The 23,786-nt window shown below is 45.0% G+C and overlaps 1 protein-coding gene across 2 annotated transcripts; it reads right to left on the bottom strand.

Moving 5' to 3' along the window:
* On the bottom strand, window positions 1-21,087 carry P2RX7 (purinergic receptor P2X 7). 2 transcript variants are annotated; one of them, XM_048515066.1, is made up of 13 exons: window positions 20,904-21,087; window positions 17,240-17,372; window positions 15,057-15,128; window positions 13,051-13,123; window positions 10,986-11,082; window positions 10,211-10,291; window positions 9,913-10,042; window positions 7,163-7,299; window positions 4,475-4,568; window positions 4,256-4,321; window positions 4,027-4,143; window positions 3,271-3,369; window positions 1-1,031 (listed from the first exon to the last, which is right to left on the bottom strand). In XM_048515066.1, the coding sequence occupies exons 1-13, from the start codon at window positions 21,026-21,028 to the stop codon at window positions 540-542; spliced, it is 1,716 nt and encodes a 571-aa protein (XP_048371023.1). In that variant the 5' UTR covers window positions 21,029-21,087; the 3' UTR covers window positions 1-539. The 2 variants fall into 2 exon arrangements, with proteins under 2 accessions (XP_048371023.1, XP_048371024.1); XM_048515067.1 differs by lacking the exon at window positions 17,240-17,372 and having other exon boundaries at window positions 20,904-21,031.
* Between the last annotated feature and the right edge of the window lie 2,699 nt (window positions 21,088-23,786).

Raw genomic sequence — 23,786 nt, 5'->3', positions numbered from 1 at the left:
GAGGGGGGAAGGGCAAGGAGATTGTCAGCCCCTTTGAGTCTCCTGCAGGAGAGAAAGGGAGGATATAAATCCAAACTCCTCTTCTTCTTCTTCTTGAATAGGAGTGTTCACCCTTGCTGAGAGTAAAAGTGACTCTTTAAAGACTGTGATTTTAACAGTGCTTTACAGTGCTCAGTTGATGATTGTAAACAGGTGATACTCCATGTAAGATATAGTATAAACAAGAAAGGTTTGGGCTGTATGTTTGTAAGTTTGCACATCTGTATTATTTTGTTGCACTTTATATCACATTATAATTTATTATAATATTGGCCATTGGGAAGTATTTTGTTCTTCTTTGTTAGATAGTTTGGATCTCTTGGCTCTACCTGGCGACTAGCAACCCCTCTCAGTGTTTACAGACTTTTCACAGTGAGTGATTTCTAGGGTGGGGGGATTTCTAAGCTGTTTCCCCTCCCACGGTTCCTCGCAGGTCCCAAACACGTCTATTTAATTCCAGTGTGTGCTAAGGCCCTGCTACGGAGAGCCTCCGTGGAAAGTTATTTCTTCCTTCTGAAGCCAGCGTACTGGCCGTCCTCGCTGGGAAAGGCCTCTCTGATTTTCCACCTGCAGCAGTTGGGGAGGACGGCCAGTTTTTCTAGGTTGTCGCCCTCTCCAAAGCGCCAGCGGATGTACCGCTTGTACGCGCAGTGCCGAAGCTGCTTGGTGGCAGTCTCTGCCTTGAGGTCCCACAAGGGGTCTTCGTAGAGGAGGACGAACTCCAGCGTGGATCTGGAAAGGATGAGCTGCTCGAACAGAGCCGAAGTTGTGACGCACGCCCCGTCCTTCCTCCGGCAGCAGAGCTGTTCCCAATACAGCTCCGCTGGGCGGCATTTTCCGCAGCAGCACCAAGAAGGACGCTGGAGGTGGGGAGAATCCTCCTCTTTCTTCTGAAGGGGCTGCAGCTCCTCCTGGGAATTTCCAAGAGCGGCACCTTCAGCCAGACGTTGCGCTGAGAGTTTGGCGGCGTGCATGGAATCACTTGAGCGTCTCTGCAGTCGGAACACAAATGGGGTATATGTTATGAAACAGCGGGGTCGCCAAACTTTTTGAGCCTTGGGATATGTTGGAAATCTGACACAGGGTGGTGTGCACAGGTCTGCCACAGACCGGCTGCTGAAAGAGGCAGAAAATTGCTGCCACCATTTACTTTCAATCCCAGGGGTCTGCAACCTGCAGCTCTCCAGATGTTCATGGACTACAATTCCCATCAGCCCCTGCCAGCATGGCCAATTGGCCATTTGTAGTCCATGAACATCTGGAGAGCCGCAGGTTGCAGACCTCTGAATCATACCGTGAAGATCCTCGTGTTGTGGTGGCAGCTGCTACCAAAGCAACGTTTTTCAAAATCTTTACAGCCGGTCAAATCTCCAGTAGCCAACAATAACCCCACCCGGCTCCATCCATTTTCTAAAAACGCTTGGCACCACACAAAATGGTTGCCACAAGAAGAAGAAGAAGAGGAGAGTTTGGATTTATATCCCCTCTTTCTCTCCTGCAGGAGACTCAAAGGGGCTGACAATCTCCTTGCCCTTCCCTCCTCACAACAAACCCCCTGTGAGGTGGGTGGGGCTGAGAGAGCTCCGAGAAGCTGTGACTAGCCCAAGGTCACCCAGCTGGCGTGTGTGGGAGTGTACAGGCTAATCTGAATTCCCCAGATAAGCCTCCACAGCTCATGCGGCAGAGCGGAGAATCAAACCCGGTCCCTCCAGATTAGATACATGAGCTCTTAACGCCACAAGAAGCAAAGCCACATACATGGAGAAAACCAAAGTGAGAAGCATCAGGAAAGGTGTCAGCTGAAGCCATGGCATCCGTGGGCATCGATATGGGAAGCCCTGCCATAAACCATGATTCAAATAGGTGCCCTATGGCACCTTAAAGACTAACAAACGTTGTGTGAGCCAGAGGCCCCTTCCACGCAGGCCAATAAATGCGGGCTAGCCACGGTATAACACCCGTGTTGTGGGGGAACGTCACACAGATCCCGCTCCTAACGCGAGTCCGCACGTTTTCCTCCAACCCGGGTTTTTCAAGAATTGCACTATCGGGCATTCTTTAGTTTTAATGCAGATTGCAGCAGTGGCTAAGCAAACAGCTGCGCCTGGAAGTACGTTACTTGGCAGAAGAAGAAGAAGAAGAGTTTGGATTTATATCCCCCCTTTCTCTCCTGTAGGAGACTCAAAGGGGCTGACAATCTCCTTGCCTTTCCCCCCTCACAGCAAACACCCTGTGAGGTGGGTGGGGCTGAGAGAGCTCCGAGAAGCTGTGACTAGCCCAAGGTCACCCAGCTGGCGTGTGTGGGAGTGTACAGGCTAATCTGAATCCCCCAGATAAGCCTCCTCAGCTCAGGCGGCAGAGCTGGGAATCAAACCCGGTTTCTCCAGATCAGAGTGCACCTGCTCTTAGCCACTGCTCTTAGCCACTACGCCACTGCTGCTCTCCCCTTTTTTTTCAGTGCAGCTTCGGAGGGGCACAGGGACGGCAGCCGGGCTGCGGCGGTCCATGCCTGCCTGGCTTCGTAGCTACGCAGTGGAGGGAGGTGAGTGAAAAAAACCTGCGCCTCCATGTGAAGCTGCGACGGCAACCTGCATTGCCTCGGCAGGCTCAGAAGCACGCGAATGCCCCGACGGCAACACGGATTGCCGCTGTACTTTGCAGCACAGACACCTGCACATATTTTAACTTGAGTGATTCATTTTAACGCTAAGTTATGGACCGGATTTTTTTTAACGCTAAGTTATGGACTGGATGTATTTTAACGCTAAGTTATAGATTGGATTTATTTTAACGCTAAGTTATGGACCGGATTTTTAATGCTAAGTTATGGAATGGATTAATTTTAACGCTAAATTATAGATCGGATTTATTTTAACGCTAAGTTATGGACCGGATTTTTTTTAACGCTAAGTTATGGACTGGATGTATTTTAACGCTAAGTTATAGATTGGATTCATTTTAACGCTAAGTTATGGACTGGATGTATTTTAACGCTAAGTTACCGTATGTATGGGACAAGTGAAACAAATTAGGCCTCAGTGTTGATTTTAGGGTAGTTTATATATAACAATTACACTGGGAATTACAAGGTTGAGAGTGTGTATAGAATTTGTTGATCCTTGACTGTAATTTGCTGTATAGAATTTGTCGGTCCCTGACTGTAATTTGCTGGTCTTTGACTGTAATAAATTGGAATCGACACCTGCACATATAAGAAATGTCCCAACTCACGTGAACGATTTCGCCTTTAATTTTCTGTAAGCTTGTCCTCAACAGTTTGTCGATCATGACAATGTGCGGCTCATCGACGTATGACACATACAGCAGAGCCTGTCCAGGAAAAGAGACAGAGAAACATGTAGGCTGAGCCTCCAGAAATGTACTTAGTATATCAGATATAAATAGTGGTAGGAGACATAGCATCAAGTGCCTTAAATTTTATCACTATGACTGTTTAGGACAGTGTTTCCCAACCTTTTCGAGGTCAGGGTACCCTTGACCTCACTCTTGGATTTTCATATCTCACGGTACCCCTGCCGCCACGCTCCACCTTCCCCTCCCATTGCCCCTGCTTGCCACACCCCCCACCTTCCCCTCCCAGGGTGAAGGGTAGCACTGGGGGTGGTGGTGGCTGCTGACCTTGTGGCAGGCCCTGCCCCATGGGCCAGCTCCATGTCCTTGCTGGCTCCGGTGGGAGACACCACAAAAATGAGGGGGGGGGGGGCGGTAGTGTTGCCGCGGTACCCCTGGGACATGCTCACGGCACCCCAGGGTACCAGGGAACCCTGGTTGAGAATGGCTGGTTTAGGACCTTTCAAAGCAATAATAACAAATGAGACAGATGTTGCCAAGGTCCAAAATCTTTTCCCCACGGGCGTTTTGTGCCCACTGGAACTTCTAAACACTCTTCAAAGGTAGCCCCATGTAAAACACGTTGCAGTAGTGTAGCCCAGATGTGATCAGGGAATAGATAGCTTTGGTTCTTACCCATCTGGGCCCTGGTACTGACTCACACTTCTTCCTGTAATAATATTCCTTCACCGGGTTTGATTTGAAGCAGGGAAAGGTGTATGAAGTGATAAGGAAATCGACAAATAATTGAGCCTGGAAATAAACATTGAAGGAGAGTGGCAATTTAGCTTCTTTAATTAATTTGCTCTCCGAAAATCATCCCCTTACCACCTTCAGAACCGTAGGATATAAAACTCTGTCTTACCAGGCCAAAATAGGAGAGCGCTGAACCTATGTACACCAGCAGCTCAAAGAAGTTAAATTGCCCTGCCTTTGGGAAATGCAAAAGAGAAATTAATTTTAAAGAGAGAGTAAGCAAAGAGAAAGATCCCATCGTTTCTGTTTCGAGAATGGACTCAGCCCATTCTCCTGGTTCTCACAATCTGAAATGACTGGCCAGAAAGGAAAACAAGACTGCCGTTACCGTGCCAAAGACCAGGATGTCGAAACGGATACCGTAAGCTTTGATCAGAGTCCTCTGCTCCTTCCCGTTGGCCTGTTTGTAGTACCTTGCAAACCTGTAACAACCAAAAAATTCCCAGGGAACACAGTATTTCATTTCATTTTAATTTAATTAATACTTTAATTTCATATGTATTGTCGAATTTGTCAAATTAATTTCATAGTTTAATTAACATGGGAACATAATGTTCCGTCTCCATGAGGCAGGGACTTGCCTAGATTCCTGCTAGTTGGAAGATCTTATACTTTCTTGCAATCCACTCGTGTGGAATGTGCAGTCCCTGTTAGGTTCTGCTTATACGCCTATGAGAACAAGCTGGCAAAACCTGAGATTGAACTGTACCACTTGGACATCGGTAGGGGGGAAGAGTTTGGCCCTTTCCCCACTTACCTTAAGCCCCGCGCTACTCTCCTCAAGTAGCGCGGGGTACAGCTGCACTCCACACTTCAGGGGCGGCGAGAACGCAGCCGCCCCGACGCTGCCTCTCTCACGCCCCCTTGGCGCGCATAATTCCTGGCGCCTTTTGATGACCCCGCGCAGAGCCTTTTGATGACCCCGCGCGCCTTTTGATGACCCTGTGCGCAGAGCGCGGGGTTGTGGGGAAGCCGGGGCGCGCGCCAGGAATTGCGCGTGCCGGGAATTGCGCGCAGCAACCTTCGGACAGAGGTGAGTGGGGAAAGGGCCTTTAATTCCAGCTTCCAATATTCATTCATATTAAAAAAGAATTCTACCCGAGTAGAGAACTAGCAGAGCAGACCCCTTTTCTCTGCTTTATAGGTTCAGAGGGTAACTGTGTTCTTTCAAGTTAATCTTGAAAGCCTAAGGACTAGAAAATTCTTTTTTTTTTTAAGAAGTGGGGTGGGGAAATGACTGATTAGCTCAGACTTCTCCATTCTGCATTCTGTGCTTTCACAGTGTGAGTCAGAATCACAGGATAGTCCTAGCCCTGCCTTTACAACACTTCTATCTTGTTTTCACTAATCCCAAGTTTGCTAATCAGTGAATTTATCTTCAGCTTGCTGAGCTATGTTGAGAACAGCTGTCTCTTTTGAAATATGCCGTTCCAAGGAGGGCAGATGATATTACTGGAAATGATAATTGTATGGCATTTTATTGTCTGATTTGAATCAATTTTGACAAAGCAGTTGGACCAGATAATTTGTTCCTAGTCTTACACCCATCCTATTGAGATTTACCCAGAAGTAAGTTACCCCATCCATTGTGGCTTACTCTTGGATAACTGTACACAGATGTGCAGGTTTGGGTTTTAATGCATACATTAATATTGCTGAGCAGTTATCTTTGTTACTGGAAACTGGATGACCTTTTCTTCCAGAATTAAATAAAATGAAATTAACTTGCCAGCAGCTATTTGAATATCCTGATTAATGTGAATGTATTCACCTTTCAGAGGGCACATTGCCTAGCACACAGCTTCAGTGGGAGGGAGTAAAGCCAGCTTCGTTGCTTATAACATCATGTGGACCCTACCGCCCCTCCCTTTTTAGGGTCTATTTGAGGAAACTGATAGTAGGCGCCATCTTGAGTTAACTTAATTTAATTAATATGCTGCGTTTTAATGGGGTAGGGTTTATTTTTATTAGAGCCGTATTAACTTATATTTATTGTATTTTAACCTGATATTGTGCTCTATCTATATGTTGTTCACCGCCCTGAGCCCTCCCGGGGAGGGCGGTCTATAAACCCAATAAATAATAATAATAATAAGGAATAACAAATTCCTTGCTGCAGAAGACCATTGTTAAGTGTAGTCCAGTATTAAGTTCCCAGCAGTGGCTACCCAAATGCCAGAAGTTCACAAGCAGAGTACAACCGCAACAGCTCTCTGGAATGCAACAGTACGTTGCATGGAAGTTCTATAGATATCCCCCTGTTTCCCCGAAAATAAGACAGGTTCTAATATTAATTTTTGCTCCAAAAGATGCATTAGAGCTTATTTTCAGGGGATGTCTTATTTTTTTCCATGAACAACAGTCTACATTTATTCTGTTAATATAATCTGTAACTAGGGCTTATTTTTGGAGTAGGGTTTATATTTCAAGCATCCTCCAAAAATCCAGTGGTGGGATCCAAAAATTTTAGTAACAGGTTCCCATGGTGGTGGGATTCAAACTGTGGCGAAGCACCAATGGGGCTGGGTGGGGCATGGCTGGGCATTCCGGGGGCGGGGCATTCCTGGGCGGGGCTGTGGCAAGGACGCAGCCGCTGGGCCGGTCCTTGGGCGGGAAACGAATGCACGCAGGCGCAGGCTGCCACGCATGCCGGTGCACCTCCTGCTAGACTGCTTCAAGTTCTGCGTGCTACTGCTGAAAGGAGGGGTGTAACTAAGGCAAAAATCACATGGCAAAATCACCAATTAGTAACCCCCTCTCAGCACACACAAATAATTAGTAACCTACTCTCGGGGAACCTGTGAGAATCTGCTGGATCCCACCTCTGCAAAAATCCCAAAAAATCATGCTAGGGCTTGTTTTCAGGGTAGTTCTTATTTTCAGGGGGGAAAGGTGTGTATGTGTGTGTGTGTGTGCCAGATTTGTAATTGTGGTGTGTCTACGAGATATTATTTATGATGTATTTATTTAGGTGAGCAGATGCCCCCAGTGGCAACAAATTCCATTGCATCCTTACCTGAAGTTGTAGCCAGGGTATAACGCTTCGCTTGCTTTTTTGTCATCCAGACGGCGGAAACCGTACTTGGGGCGACAGTTATGGAGCCATTTGTCCAGATTACAATCCCAGTTGATCTCGATACCCACAATGCCTCCCTTGAATGTGACAGTAAGAAGTACAATTTAAAAAAAACACACCAGGATTTGACCAACAATTTGGCTCACTGAAATCAAGAGAAACTAGTCTGTTCCCCACAAAATTCCAGGACAATGAGGCAGACACATTTTATGCACTGAAAAGAGTTCTACTTTGCCTTTCCATACAAGCATTTCTGAGGCAGTTTACAATGCAACATATAAACTGATAAAACAACAGAGCAGTGCTTCAGTTCAGAAATCATCAACAGAAATCATCAACTACAAAACTTAGTATTCCAGCTTTTCTGGGACCCAATGTGATTCTTTGACAGGAAAAATTGCTGGTACTGGGGAATGCAGAAGGCATGGAAAAGTTGTAAAACCACAGTAGCCCATGCAAAATTGCAAATACAAGATCCATGCAATACCTTTTATTGGACTGAACAAATCAGCACAGAACACAGACCAAGCTTTCGAGCACACTAGGACCAGAGGTGGGATCCAGCAGGTTCTCACAGGTTCCCGAGAGTAGGTTACTACTTATTTGTGGGTGCCGAGAAGGGGTTACTAATGGGTGATTTTGCCACGTGATTTTTGCCTTAGTTACGCCCCTCCTCTCAGCAGTAGCGCGCAGAACTTGAAGCAGTCTAGCAGGAGGTGCACCGGCGTGCGTGGCAGCCTGCGCCTGCGTGTATTCATTTCCCGCCCAAGGACCAGCGCAGCAGCTGCATCCTTGCCACAGCCCCGCCCAGGAATGCCCCGCCCCTGAAATGCCACACCCCCGTCGTGCCCCGCCCAGCCCCATTGGCGCTACGCCACAGTTTGAATCCCACCACCATGGGGACCTGTTACTAAAATTTTTGGATCCCACCGCTGACTAGGACTCCTCATCAGGCTTGACATTACAAGAACTATAAAAGTATAAAAGAGCAGAAAGCAGATCTCTACAGCTATGGAGAAAACATCTAACCACAGAGCAAAATTTCTAAGGTACATTTGGACAACTGACCTCACTGTTCCAGTAGATCACAACCAGATCTATTATCGAAAACTGTTATGATGCATGCATTTTTACAAAGGCATACTGCACTATTTGCATAAGAACTGTGATAACGCTAAGGGTAAAACCACAAAAAAACAGGGCAACGTTGTGAGTTGTGTATGTTTTTTCTCTTGCTTACCCACGCTCTGTTCCTTTTAGCTTATTATTACTACTTTTTTCATTTATTTGAAAAATCTCTACTTTACTATTGTACTAGGATACTTTGCTGACTCTGACATCAGAATACTGAGCTTAGTTTAGAACTGATCCTGTTTTTCTTCAGGTTTCTTCCACACCCAATACGATTCTCCTATTTTTCTCCCATTGCAGCAACCAAGCCTGTAACCATGTATCTACCATCATTTTTAAAAAAGTGGGGGACTCTGAGACCCCCCCATAAACAGAGATAATTAATTGTTTTCGTGGACAATTTCCAAAGGCCTTAAAAGAAGCATCTTCTACCACAGATCCTTTTAAATGTATCTGAACTACACCGAGAGCTTATCGTGTTTCTTCTTGGAGTCTCAAAGACTCAAAGTGCGGCGCAAGGAAAGAATAAGGAGCTTCAGTGTGGAATCGGGACATGATGCTTACGGGTCAGTACTCCGGGGACAATGCAAGCCTCTCATTCAAAACGTATTCTGAACAATGGTTACCTTTCATCTCGTTTCCACAAGTGGGAGTCAGCCTGCCTCAAAAGCCAGTGAAATGCCCCATTATATGGTGCTTATGAATACTGAATAATGGAGACAACTATATCATGAACTGTCCTTAAATAAGATATCTCGTTCAACACTCATTTGCTCCTTTTCCTGTGTTTGTCTTCTTTTCTGCCACTGACATTTTGTTCATTGGCTCACACACACATGCGCGCGGTTCAAGCAGACAACTGCAGGAAAAACCCACTGCAAGGAAAAGAGAGGCGCAGCAAGCAGTAAGTGCACAAAGGGTCTCTTGGAGATCAGTTCTCCGGGGACAAAGGGTCTCTTGGAGATCAAAACAGTCTCTTGGAGATCATTTATAATCTCAGGTGAGCCCCAGCCACCACCTGGAGGTTGGCAATCCTATGAGGCACCTCCAAGACTAGCAAAGTTTTATTCCAGCATAAACTTTCACAGACTACAATCCACTGTGCATTGGACAAAGTAGCTTGTATACCTGAAACATTTATGTTGAACCCTGATTAATTTTTAACATGCCACATGACTTCTGTTTAGAAAACCAATAGGTAGTTAAATAACAGTTTACGGGCTACCCTGTTTCCCTGAATATAAGACATCCCCTAAAAATAAGACGTAGTAGAGGTTTTGCTGAAGTGATAAATATAAGGCATCCCCCGAAAGTAAGACGTAGCAAAGTTTTGGTTTGGAAGCTTGCCTGACGAACAGAACACAGAAAAATAAGACATCCCCTGAAAATAAGACATAGCGCATCTTTGGGAGCAAAAATTAATATAAGACACTGTCTTATTTTATGGGAAACATGGTATCAACTTCACACCTGCCATTTGAGAATTTACCTGCTAGGAAGCACAGAACACAGATGAGTATTAGGGATTTTTTTTTCCAAAAAGGAAAAATGACACATACCAGAATGGCGACCTCTGAAAAATTCTCTCCTGCTGCTTGCAGGATTTCTCCCAGGCGGAAAATGGGGCAATAAGGAGCAGAGATCTTGTTATATGTGCAGGAAATATTGAATTCCGGTGAAATGTTTCTTCTGCAAGGAAACCCCCCCCCCACACACACACACAAAGTTATTAATTCAACAAGTAATACAGAACTAAATTGTATGAAATGTTTCGACATTTCTGAAAACAGACGGCTTAGAAAAGCATAAACATGCACACGTTTCTGTTTCAAAGTTACAGAATGTTTTTTCACTTACTTAGTATAATTAAATTTGGGAAAGTGGATGTTGTTTTTGATGAGGACGGTGAAGTTTTCAGCACTCCTCAGAATAGCAGGCCTAAAGAAGAATGATTTCAGACATGTTCCTTCTTGTTCAAAATGGAAACCGTGCGTCACAAAATTCAAGGCTTAGCCAGAAAGCCTACACCCTCTGCAAGTTCACAGGTGGAAACGGATATGCTTGTAACACTCCTTCTCTGGAGGTTTTTAAAGAGAGGCCAGATGGCCACCTGTCCGGAGTGCTTTGATTATGTGTTCCTGCATTGCAGGGGGTTGGACTTGATGGCCCCTTGGGGTCTCTTCCAACTCCATCGTTCTATGATTCTGAGCCCTTTTTCCCCAGTCCACATGATTCAAGGCAGGGATCTGCAACCTGCGGCTCTCCAGATGTCCATGGACTACAATTCCCATCAGCCCCTGCCAGCACGGCCAATTGGCTCAGCTGGCAGGGGCTGGTGGGATTTGTAGTCCATGAACATCTGGAGAGCCGCAGGTTGCAGACCCCTGTTGCTGTGCATCACATGCATGCATTCCATAATGCTGTATCTGCCTATGAAAAGTCATAACACGTCTAACATTGAATGAGTTGTAAAGTCCCCAGGAATGGAAGATGAGATTGTAGCTGTTACTGAAGATGTAGAAACATCAGGCGGGCCTCCCATGATCCCCAAGACTGGGACAGTGTGAGTGATCAGCATGCAGAGAGCAGTGCATTACAGTCAGCTTATAAAACATAAACAAAATCATCTTACCTTGGAGCACTTTTGCTGGACTCTACAGGGCACCAGGCTGTGACCTCACAAGTATTCACAGAGGTGTTGTATTTCACACATCTGCCTGTCTGAATTCCTGCAGAGAGGGAAACACAGCTTTTATTCAAGGTGCTCAGGGCTTGCTTGGTTTATTCTCATCACAAAAAGCAGGAGTATTATTGCCCTAGAGGCGGAATAAGATTGACAGTCTAGCTGGTCACCATTCCATTCTTTTAGCAAATATTATGTGCAGAGTTTATGCTGGGCCCAAAATCTGTTAATCCTTAAGATGCCCAAAGATTTGCTAGTGGACAGCGCATCTGCTAAAGTCCATTTAATGTCCAAGAAAATAAGGCAGCTTTCACTCCATCTATTAATTTAATATATTTTTATCTTATCTTTACTCCAAAGAGCTCCGAATAGCATATGTGGTTTTCTCCTCCTCTGTTTTTTTCCTCATAAAAACCCTGTGTGATACACTAGGCTAAGCGACATTTACTAGCCCAACATCACCCAGTGAGTATTGCAGCTGGGGGTCTAAACCTGTCACCCTAGTCCTAGTCCCCTGCACCACACTACTTCTATCTATCTATCTATCTATCTATCTATCTATCTATCTATCTATCTATCTATCTATCTATCTATCTATCTATCTATCTATCTATCTATCTATCTATCTATCTATCTATCTATCTATCTATCTATCTATCTATCTATCTATCTATCTATCTATCTATACATTTATTTATACATTTATACATTTATACTTTAGGCTTCTATACCGCCCCATCCCCGAAGGGCTCTGGGCGGTGTACAGCATATAATAAATACAATCATTAACCAGTATAATTGACTAAAACTTATAAAACTTATAAAAGCAGCGAAACTGAACTAAACATTAGCATTTAATACAAGCATAAATATACATGTAGGTGGCGCCCGATAACCTAATATCAAATTTATTCTCCCAAAGAGTCACCATGAATGTTAGAGGCCAGTGTAGGAGCCAAAGCGGTGGCACTATCAGCAGCTGGTCCCTCCAAAGGCCCGGGCGTGAACAACTCCATCCTTGCAGGCCCTGCGGAAGTCACCAAGGTCCCTGCAGGGTCTCGAACAGCTGGTGGAAGAGCTGTTCCCACCAGGCCGGGGAACCAGGGCTGTAAAGGCCCTGGCCCGTGGCTGGAGGCCAGCAGCATCATCGAGGGGCCGGGGACCACTAGTAAATTGGCCTCTGCTGGAACGGTAAGAGGCCGCGTGGGGCGACATATGGGGTGATGCGGTCTCGAAGATAATTTAGGGTCCCAGGTCAGCTGTAAGGCCTTAAAGGTCAACACCAACAACTTGAAAACGATCCGGAACTCTACTGGGAGCCAATGCAGTCGGCGCAACACAGGCTGAATATGATCCCAACCGGCGCTGCCTGTGAGCAGGCGCGCCACTGCATGTTGGACCAGTTTCAGTCTCTGGATCGAGCGCAAGGGAAGGCCAGTGTAGAGCGAGTTACAATAGTCTAGCCTGCAGGTGACCGTTGCATGGATCACAGTGGCTAGGTCCGCTTGGGAGAGGAAGGGGGTCAGCCGCCGGGCCTGGCGAAGATGGAAGAAAGCAACCTGGGTTATATGGGCCACCTGGGTCTCCATGGAGAGAGACGAATCCAGGTGGACCCCCAGGTTGCGCACGGAGGGGGTCGGTGCCAATGTGACCCCCTCCCACACCGGCGGCTGAAAAGTCCCGCCCCCCCCTTTGCGGCCAAGCCAGAGGATCTCTGTCTTCTAGCGGTGTAATAGCATCTTTGTTGTTGTTAAATGGAGCCTTCATGAACCAGAGCAGTATATCTCTGAATACTGGATCCTACAAACCCCATGGAAAAGCTTTTCCAAGGCATAGGCTCTGTTCATTTAAGGCACTGTTTGTGTCAGCCGGCCTCAGTCTCCCCTATAGCTGGAAACTGCAGGTGTAAGATCAGTCATGGTGGGTAGTTGGCCTTGTATTACTGGCATAATGCTCGGAGATGCAACAGAAGAGGAAACTCCTATGATTCTTTTGCAAAATAAAATCCACCTACCATTGCTCTGGGGGTTCATATGACCTTTTGTGCAGCTCCGGTCAGTAGAACAAACTGCTCTGGCGATGGGGAACTAAGGAGAGGAAGGGGAAGGCCAGACAACTGACATACAGGTGAATACTGAGCATTCATTCATTCATTCATTCATTCATTCATTCATTCATTCATTCATTCATTCATTCATACTTTAGATTTATTAGCTGCCCTACCCCGGAGGGCTCAGGGCGGTGCACCACACAATATAATAGTTAATAACATAATTAAAACCAATAACAATACAACCTTCTAATAAAACCAGAATAAAACTCAGATGGTGATAAAAACCCCCCCCTTCCCTCCCCCCCCCCCCCCCCAAGTCCACCGGAGGCCGCACTCAGCCCGGCTGGCCAAATGCCTGGCAGAACAGATTATCAGATGTTCAGGCTTCCATCTCTCCTCACCTGCCTTGCAGTGGGCCAAGTACAGGAGTGGACTTCAAAGTGATGTTGCTACGAGACAGTGCTGCAAGGCCAATCAGCTCTGAAGGGCCCGCACGTGGGCACGCTTGGCTCACCTACTGCAATTCCCACAAAATGGCAACTGCTCTTGAGGAAAAAATTTGTGATCAGACACCAAATGTCATATTGTGGAAGAAGGATCTGAATTCAACAACTCGTGGGCAGAGCTGCTGGGGTTCAGATCTGCTTGCTCCTGAAGGGCAGTGGCCAGCCAGGAAATCTCCATCTTAGATGCCCAGCCCACCCTGGTTGGGTATGAAGAATGTTGTAGACACACTGCCATGGAAGGACCATGTGGAGGATTGGCTGAACAGAAGAGGGAAGAAAAGATTCTTCACCTTCTTGGCTAAGAAGAGTACTAGAGAGAGGGGCCTCGGATCTGATCCAGGAAGACATTTCTCACATTCCTATATTCTTTTAAAGGATGGAGACTGGGGACAGGTAGACTATGAAAGACCAGCCATTCAATGGAAAAGGCAAAGAAGGGTGCAAAATATGAGGTCCTGCTCATCCAGGATTCTGAGGCTCCAGCAGATGCCACCTACACTGTCTCAAACCTGACACTACATTTAAAACGGAATTCAATATAAAATAAAATTGGGATTGTATTGTTGAAGGCTTTTATGGCCAGAATCACTAGTGTATTGTGGGTTTTCCGGACTGTACGGCTGTGTTCTAGTAGCATGTTCTCCTGAAGTTTCGCCTGCATCTGTGGCTGGCATCTTCAGAGGATCTGATGGTAGTAAAGCAAGTGGAGTATATATACCTGTGGAATGTCCCAGGTGGGAGAAAGAACCATTTGCATTGGTTAAAATGGCATCCTTAACACTTGTTAACCAATTCAAATGGTTCTTTCTCCCACCTTGGACATTCCACAGGTACGGTATATATATTCCACTTGCTTTACTACCATGAGATCCTCTGAAGATGCCAGCCACAGGTGCAGGAGAAACATCAGAAGAAAATGCCACTGGAACATGGCCATACAACCCAGAAAACCCACAACACCCTAAAACAGTGGTGGCGAACCTATGGCACTCCAGATGTTCATGAACTACAATTCCCATCAGCCCCTGCCAGCATGGCCAATTGGCTGCTGGGAATAGTAGTCCATGAACATCTGGAGTGCCATAGGTTCGCCTCCACGGCCCTAACAATTGGGATTCTACGCATGCTGAATCCTGTACCAGTTTACTAGATTACAGGTTTGGTCTGCAAGCATGTAGGCTTGTGGAATTAAATGTGCCACTGACTGTAACTCATTAATTGCCAGAGCCAGAAGATTCAACATGAACGAAGAATGGAAAGGAAGATGGCTGGACAAGTCCTTGCTTGATCATGTTTCACCCAGTCACGCCTGGCAACTGAAAAATTTGACTCAACGTTCACTTGCATAGGATCACCACAGCGATAAGACTCTAATTAAAAATCCTCTGCTGTTGATTACTGTTTCCAAACAGTACGTTATTTTTACACAGATGATACAGTTACTTGCAAACATGCAGTTACCTCAGGGCATGCTCCCTGCATTTGGTTTTCAGTCATAATGATGTTTGTTACCACAAAGAAGGAATCTATTCCCTACACAGGGGAAAAAAAGACAGAGAAAAAGAGAAGAAAATGAGTTTAATATGATTAACAACCTGGAAAATCAGGTTTTTACTGTTAAGCTGAGGTTTGAAGAGACCAGTAAATTTCCTCAAGGTTCAATCAGAGGAGGGCTGGGAAGTCAAACCAGGGGGAACCAGTCCTTAGGGTTGCCAGCTGTAGTTTGGAAAATGCCTGGAGATTTGGGGATAGTCTCTGGGGAGGGTGGAGTTGGGGGGGGGACACAGGAAATTCAGCAATGGATATGGCCATAGAACAAAGAAGCCATTTTCTCCAGGTAGTCTCTACATCAGGGTGACCAACCTTGGCCCTCCAGATGATCAAGGACTACAAGTCCCATCAGCCCCTGCCAGCACTGCACTGTCAGGGGCTGATGGGACTTGTAGTCCTTGAACATCTGGAGGGCCAAGGTTGGACACCGCTGCTCTACAGTCTGGAGGTGAGTTGTGATTCCAGATGATCTCCAGGCCCATCTGGAGGGTGGTCACCTTAGTCCACTGTCCCCCCCAATAATCTTGGGCCTCCAGTTGTTACCTTTGTCTTAAAGCCACTGGATCATCCATGCACAAAGGATGATGTTGACCTTTAAAGCTCTTAACGGTTTGAGACCACAATACCTCAAGGATAGCTTACACCCATATGAACACACAATATTGACTGAGTTCTGGTTCTCTCTCCTGCACACTTATATATAGTGGATAGCTATATGGTTCTTTAGTGGCAGTATCCAACATTTGGGGACATCTTCCTTAGGGAAACTCATTTAGCCTTGTCCTTTCTGTCTGAAAACTTCATCTCAGAAGGTTTTTGAAGTAGTTTGATGCTGCTAGTTGAGTTCCAGGGGGCATTCATTGAAAATGCTGGGGGGAAGAATTAGGACTAATAAAAGGAAACACTTCTTCACGCAATGTGTGATTGGTGTTTGGAATATGCTGTCACAGGAGGTGGTGATGGCCACTAACCTGGATAGCTTTAAAAAGGGCTTGGACAGATTTATGGAGAAGTCGATCTATGGCTACCAATCTTGATCCTCCTTAATCTGAGATTGCAAATGCCTTAGCAGACCAGATGCTCAGGAGCAGCAGCAGCAGAAGGCCATTGCTTTCACCTCCTGCATGTGAGCTCCCAAAGGCACCTGGTGGGCCACTGCGAGTAGCAGAGAGCTGGACTAGATGGACTCTGGTCTGATCCAGCAGGCTAGTTCTTATGTTCTTATGTTCTTATGAATTGTGGTCTTCTGAATTCTAATTCAAAGTATGTGACATTTTCCTTGGATGTAATGTCACTTAATTTACGTTAACTTAATTTTTTTTCAAGATCTGATTTTTTTCCCCATTTTACTGACAGCTTTACTGTGGATCCAGATAGATCTAGCAAGGTCTAGGTGAAAGGCATAAGATATAGCAACTCTGTTGAATCAAAATTGCTCTGGTCAATATTTGTATAGGAGATGCTGTGGAAACCTCTCTGCATATACCCTGCTGTGTCCCACAAGGGAAGAAAGGAAGCAGGAGAAAGATAAATTAACAACTGTCGGAATAGTACCAGAACAGGGACACATAGCCAAATATCTTGAACTATTAACTGAACCCCAACAGAGATGGATTATTACAAGGGCCAGATGCAATACTTTTCCATTGGCCATTACAAAGGGTCACTACCTATCTATCCCTCTCGAGGATCAGGTCTGTCCACACTGTAAAAACCAAGTGGAGACTCTTGCTCACATTATACTTGACTGTCCGAGATATGTGGGTATTAGGAATTTCTCTCCTGGGCGGGTCTTAGACAAATCTGAAAGAGACTCTGACAACTCTGTTGAGGAGCTTTTGTTAAATAGCACAGAGGCCATGCTCTTGGAAAAAGTAGCAAAATTTATTTTACAAGTGACAGAATTTTCTAAGTAACGTCCAATGCTAGATACAGTTTATCTGACTGTGTTTTGAATGTACTTTTGATTTGTACTTCAGAAATGTCTGTAACGCTCTGGAGCCTATTTTAATAAGCCTAATAAAGGTTGTTGTATTGAAACAACTGACAATAGAAAGTGACTGCTTGTGAGACAGGGGGGAAAAGAGACTCACTTGCATGGGGACAGTGTATTCTGCTGTATCCCAGATTCTCTGGTCAGTCTGAGTCACTCCTTTCACTTTTGTGTGCACTGAGCTGATGACAGCGTCCCTCTTCTGGTAGCGTTTGTCAGCAATCAATACAATGCTTAAAGAGATGACAAGACAGGAAAGACATGAATGGCCAACCTCATTCTTCATGAGGACATTTGGTAAGTTCTTTTTTTACAGATGGGACTGAGGCTTAGAGAGAAAGGCTCCCCCGGCCTCCCTGCCGAATATGTGCCAACTGACTAGATAAGAAAAACAAGAACGGCCACCACCAGAGGCGGATCTAGGGAAAATGTAGCCCGGTGCAAAATCTGAGTTTTCTGCCTACCCCAGCCATTACCAAACAACATTTTTTGCACCAGGTCTTGAAGTCAGTGTATGGACCCAGGGGGGAGGAGGAGGGGCGTGCGGGGTGATTTTCCACCCCCCTTGACTAAATGGCTGCAGCCTGGGGACATTTGACCCCATTGGTGGTCCAGGTCACCCAGACAGCCCAGGCAGCTTTTCACCATCTCCGGCAGGCACGGCAACTGGCCCCGTATCTCTCCCGTTCCGATCTGGCCACGGTGATCCATGCCACGGTCACCTCTAGATTAGACTACTGTAACTCGCTCTACGCAGTTTTACCTTTAGCCATGATCCATACATTGAAACTCGTACAGAATGCAGCAGCCAGGCTCCTCTCTGGGGCAACAGCTAGGGACCGGATTACGCCAGTCCTATACCAACTGCACTGGCTGCCAATCGAGTACTGGGTCATGTTTAAAGTTTTGGTATTGACCTTCAAAGCCATTCGCGGCCTTGGGCCTGCTTATCTGAGGGACCGTCTCTCCCTATATTGTCCCTCTAGGCCCCTCCGCTCATCGGAGGCGGACCTACTGGTGATCCCTGGCCCCAAGGCGATCCGGCTGGCCTCTACAAGGGCCAGGGCCTTTACGGCTCTGGCCCCTACCTGGTGGAACAGGGTTCCAGGTGAGATCAGGGCCCTGCGGGACTTACAAAGTTTCCGCAGGGCCTGTAAAACGGACCTGTTCCGCCAGGCGTTTGGCCAGCCGGGATGATGTCAACTCCGCCATAAGAACATCTGGCCTCCCGTGGGTATATAAAGGGGGGAGGGAGGGGTTGAAGCCATCTGTAGTCTTGGTTTTATGTATTATTTCATGTAAATTATATATTATGATGTTTTAAATTGTTTTATCATTGATGGACACCGCCCTGAGCCTTTGGGGAGGGCGGTATATAAATATAATAAATAAATAAATAAATAAATAAAGATGTCCTCCTGGGTGGTACGCCCCTGGCATTTGCAACTGTTCTCCTTAGTTCTCTCAAAGAAATGGCAATTTTAAAATGAAACTACCTTACTTTTAAATTTATGTTAATCTGTTTTATGACAGACTAAGGAAGCATAAATTTCCCCTTCCTTAATCTTGCGAGCTGCCCTTTAAGAGTGAACGGTTACGTCACAAGACCTGTCAGGCGTGCATGGAAATGTCAAGTGTCAACTGTACAATGCTGAACTTGTCTGAAAGACGCTTCTCATGTTAACCAAATGCTTAATGATACATGTCACAGATAAACCAGCATTTCAGGGGACTGGACCCATGAATTCACTCTCAATATAAGTGGGAAAGCTTTGCACCTCTGGGAGCTGGCCTGTGATGTTTCCGAGTTAGTGTGGACAAGAAGGGCGACATGATGTTGAGGACGCACAGCTGGAATGCCAGATGTATTATTGGATCCTGTATGGCAGACTTGAGGTGGAAGGAACCTTCCAGGATGGCTCTGAGATGGGAAAGGATGTGAAATTTTCTCCATTTCCCAAATGGGAAATCCCCCTGAAATCTCTTGCAGCATTGGGGAGGGGGAATTAATTTCCCTCCCATCCAAAGTGTTATGGCCCTGATTGCGCCCCCTTCTCTGGAGGCAGTGCTCAGCGTGAAGAAGAAGAAGAGTTTGGATTTATATCCCCCCTTTCTCTCCTGCAGGAGACTCAAAGGGGCTGACAATCTCCTTGCCCTTCCCCCCTCACAACAAACACCCTGTGAGGTAGGTGGGGCTGAGAGAGCTCCTAGAAGCTGTGACTAGGCCAAGGTCACCCAGCTGGCGTGTGTGGGAGTGCACAGGCTAATCTGAATTCCCCAGATAAGCCTCCACAGCTCAGGCGGCAGAGCGGAGAATCAAACCCGGTTCCTCCAGATTAGATACACGAGCTCTTAACCTCCTACGCCACTGCATTAGATTCCTGCTTATTGGTAGAAAATTGGTCATTGATACAAAACTGTCTAGGACAGGGGTCCCCAATCAACACCTTTCCTGGTGCCCGCCAAGAGTTTTTAGAAAGTGGGTGGGACCAAGTGTGTCTTCTACCCAGCAAAACTTCTGATTGGCCACTGGAGATGTGATTGGTTGTGCAGATTTTTTAAAAAAATTCTATGGCAGCAGCTTCCGCCATAGCACAAGGTGTTTCTCCTTGGATAAAGTAAATGAAAAAAACAGATAGGTTGTAGTTCCAGAAAATAAACCCCAGTCCTGGGCATACATCCCAATTATTTCAGTCCTTATAGTCAGTAATGCAATTCCCATTTCTTTCATTTAAACACGCTGTATTAGCCAAAGTTGCCAAGTTCAAACTCTGAGCAAGTCAGTATCTTTCATTGTTGCTATGAGGGAGAACATTCCATCACATGTAGTTTCTCCTGCCACTGTACCAGCATGATGGTAAAAATTACCAAAGAACAGAAGATTCAACACTTAAAGGAGCCAGCGTGGGGGAGTGGTTAAGAGTGGTAGATTCTAATCTGGAGCACCAGGTTTGATTCCCCACTTTTCCACATGAGCAGTGGACTCTTATCTGGTGAACTGAATTTGTTTCCCCATTCCTACATTCATGGGCTAGTCACAGTTCTTTGGGATTCTCTCAGCCTCACCTGCCTCACAAAGTGTCTGTTGTGGGGTGAGGAAGGGAAAGGAGCTTGTAAGCCACCTTGAGTCTCCTTACAGGAGAGAAAGGTGGGGTATAAATCCAAACTCTTCTTCTTAAATAATTTCTTCTCTCAGGATGTCAGTCTGTTAGCCTCATATATAACACTCCTGAGCACTCTCTCATGAGTTGCCAGCGTGGTGCAGAAGTTATCATGAGTTTCAAATCAGATGCAAAGTTTGCTGGCTGATCTTGAGCAAATTGCTTGCGTGGACAAAAGGCAGTGGGTATGGACAAAAAACAGTGGAATAAAATAAATACAATAACAACTTAATTTTCTGGTAGAAATCTATTTAAACATCTGTGGCAGCGGAGTTAGCCACACAAACCTAAAGCAGCCGGTGGCGCCTTAAAGACTACCACTTCATTATCACTCAGTTTGGAATGAAAGCTTGTATTTCAATCAGTCTTTGAGGTGCCACGGGACTCTTTTTTTGTTTTTAACTTCACTCACCCAACTGGTTTCGACTGATACTTTGGGTACAACTTAAGAGTTCTAACTAATGAAGGATTTCTACAACCTGATCGCAGTCATGTTCGCAGGCAAATCCCATTGATTCTGACGGACGATACATAGAATGATTGCAGCCCACAGCTTCCCTTGTTTGCTCAAACCTCTGGCCTATTCTCAACATTTCTACTTACCAGACATACAAGAAGACGACAGAGTGAATGGCCCACTTGATGCTCCCATAGTAAACGCTCTGAATGCGCACAACTTTGGAAGTTTCATATTCACACACATTCTTCAAACTGCAGCACGCAGGCATGGTGGAACTCTCACACAGGAGACACCCTCTGTTTGCGCGGCAGATGTTTGGCTTCTGGCTTCCGAGACACACCAGCACACCCACACAAAGCCAAACCACACCACTTAAAGGCACAGCGATTCAACCAAAGAGGCAGGAAGATGATCCGAACAGAGCAGAAGTCCTGTTACTCAGTGACTGTGCCTTAAAAAGAAAGCATGCTGCACAGAATAAACAAAACAAAAGGAAAGAATCAAACTCATCTCTCTTTCTTTCTCACATTCATATATGTATTCATACAATTTAAAATGAGACAAGCTGGCCCCTGACTGCCCATGGTCTAGTGATTTCAGGAAGGAACGTTTCTGAATATGTTTTGTTTAGGCATTAAATAGGAAAAGAAATTACTTACTGTTGCAAGACCACGTTGATATTATTATTCTGAACTATCCCCAAAGGTAGCATGGCATGAGCCTCCTCACGTTCCAGATATAGGGCCATTTGGACAATGTACCCTGGTTTATGGAATGTAAATTCAGGCATTAGCAACATGTAAATATTTTCTCTGGATCCAGCCTTATTAGTTGAATGTTCTTGGGAAATTTTCTCCAGTTTTCCAGCCAAAGGTAGATGATTATTTGGGTATTTATTTATTTATAGCACTTCTATTTTTGTTTGTTTGTTTGTTTGTTTCTTAGTTTTTTATACCGCCCCATCCTCGAAGGGCTCTGGGCGGTTTACAACATAAAATCCAGCACACTATTTAATGAGGAGCAAATAATAAGAACAGTTTACATGGCTCCAACAATTTAGATTACTAAAATAAGTAATAAAATCCCATTTAAAACAACGATCATACAATAAAAGGCGCCCAATAAACCTAATATCAGACCCTCCCCTCAGAACAGAAAAAAGATGTCCCTTTCCACCTAGGGGTCTGCAATCTGCGGCTCTCCAGATGTTCATGGACTACAAATCCCATCAGCCCCTGCGTGACCCACAGGATCCACAAGGCAGTGAACATTCCAAACACTGAAAATACAAACATATGTACAATATCTAAAACAATTAAATTAAACATATGAAGGTAAAATATTTTTCTGATTTTGTTATGTTCAACAAGATAATTAATTAAGGATATTAATGGAATTTATAATCTCTTGATAAGGAAGTCACAAGGAAAAAGGAATCTTGTATATTTTAATCCATATGTGGATTATCATTTATGTAAGAGTTTTATAATTTAATAAAAATATTCAAAAAGTGAAATTATGCTGCCAAATACCTACATGGGGGTTGTGGCTTTATCTACTTGGGCTCAGTTTGCATGCCACAGTACTGTAGCCCTTACAACTGTTTTGCTGGCTTGCTACACAATATAGCTACTTTGCATGGTTTGCAGCACAGTCTATACAAGCTCATGTAAAGCCACACAGAGAAGCTTCCGTTGCCTCATCCGTCTCCTGTTTAATGCTTAAAAATATTTAACTCTGCTCATGTGGTAAGAGCATCCAACCAGAAGGTGGCAATAAAGCACAATTTTAAACTTAAGTTGTCTGGCAAAACTAAGAGCAAAAGGGTAGCCCCAACAAAGAACAAAAAAAAAACCCCTATTGGTTGTGGTGGGTTTTCCAGGCTGTGTGACCGTGGTCTGGTGGGTCTTGTTCCTAACGTTTTGCCTGCATCTGTGGCTGGCATCTTCAGAGGGGTATCACAGGGGGAAGTCACAGCCACAGATGCAGGTGAAACGTTAAGAACAAGATCCACCAGATTACAGCCACACAGCCCAGAAAACCCACCACAACCAGTTGAATCCAGCCGTGAAAACCTTCGACAAAAAAACTATTGCCCACTGTGATTAAAAAAAAATAGTTTTAAAACTTCTGTTGCTGCTTACTAAGATTAACTAATCTCAAATAAGAGTAATAAAAATAATTAATAATAAATGGGAAGTAATTTTTACTTAGGAATTTGACTGCTTCAGGGAGACGTACTTTTGATAGAAATCTACAGGATCTGAAAGATTTACATTGATATTTAGCAAATGCTTCACAGGAGCATAAACATATGAAGATTTTCTGTCCCCTTAGGTATTCAGAGGTAGACTGCTACTGTTCACTGAAGTTCTACTTGGCTAATAGATGCGGATAAACTTCTGATGCTTTTCATAAATTGCATTTTATGCCACTTCTATTTTGCTGCTATTTTATGTTGCTCTTCTGTTGAATTGTCTTTCTTGTATTTTAATGGTTGTTTTTTTGCTGTTCTTGTTTGAAGCAGCCTTCGGATCATCAGCTGGGACAGTAGGTTGTAAATGTTTAAAATAAATAAAATCTTTTATACTTTATTGTTTAAAAGACATTTATGGCAGTAGAAGCTGCCTCTTCACGACTACTTTTCACCATTTTTTTCTTTATAAACCAAATCTCTCACTTTCACACACACAGTAGAGAAAAATGGTTATATTTATTGTGCCATAAACTTGCATACTCACACACACAGGTATAAAGAAAAACGGTTTAGCTTTAAAAGGGGCTTGGACAGATTTATGGAGGAGAAGTCAATTTATGGCTACCAATCTTGATCCTCTTTGATCTGAGATTGCAAATGTCTTAGCAGACCAGGTGCTTGGCAGCAGCAGCAGCAGCAGCAGCAGCAGGAGGCCATTGATTTTACATCCTGCAGGTGAGCTCCCAAAGGCACCTGGTGGGCCACTGCGAGTAGCAGAGAGCTGGACTACATGGACTCTGGTCTGATCCAGCTGGCTTGTTCTTATGTT

This window comes from Sphaerodactylus townsendi, linkage group LG13, assembly GCF_021028975.2.
Source record: "Sphaerodactylus townsendi isolate TG3544 linkage group LG13, MPM_Stown_v2.3, whole genome shotgun sequence".
Classification (NCBI taxonomy): Eukaryota; Metazoa; Chordata; class Lepidosauria; order Squamata; family Sphaerodactylidae; genus Sphaerodactylus; species Sphaerodactylus townsendi.
Note: the sequence above shows the minus strand (reverse complement) of the source record. Positions and strands in the feature narration are given on the sequence as shown.

What these genes read in the sequence shown, in the direction of transcription:
- P2RX7 (XM_048515066.1), bottom strand. Translation starts at nt 21,028, where the DNA reads ATGCCTGCGTGCTGCAGTTTGAAGAATGTGTGTGAATATGAAACTTCC. An exon ending in GTCGTCTTCTTGTATGTCTG is followed by an intron (nt 17,373 to 20,903) that starts GTAAGTAGAAAT and finishes CATCTCTTTAAG; the next exon opens with CATTGTATTGATTGCTGACA. An exon ending in TTTCAGAGGTCGCCATTCTG is followed by an intron (nt 7,300 to 9,912) that starts GTATGTGTCATT and finishes GTCACATTCAAG; the next exon opens with GGAGGCATTGTGGGTATCGA.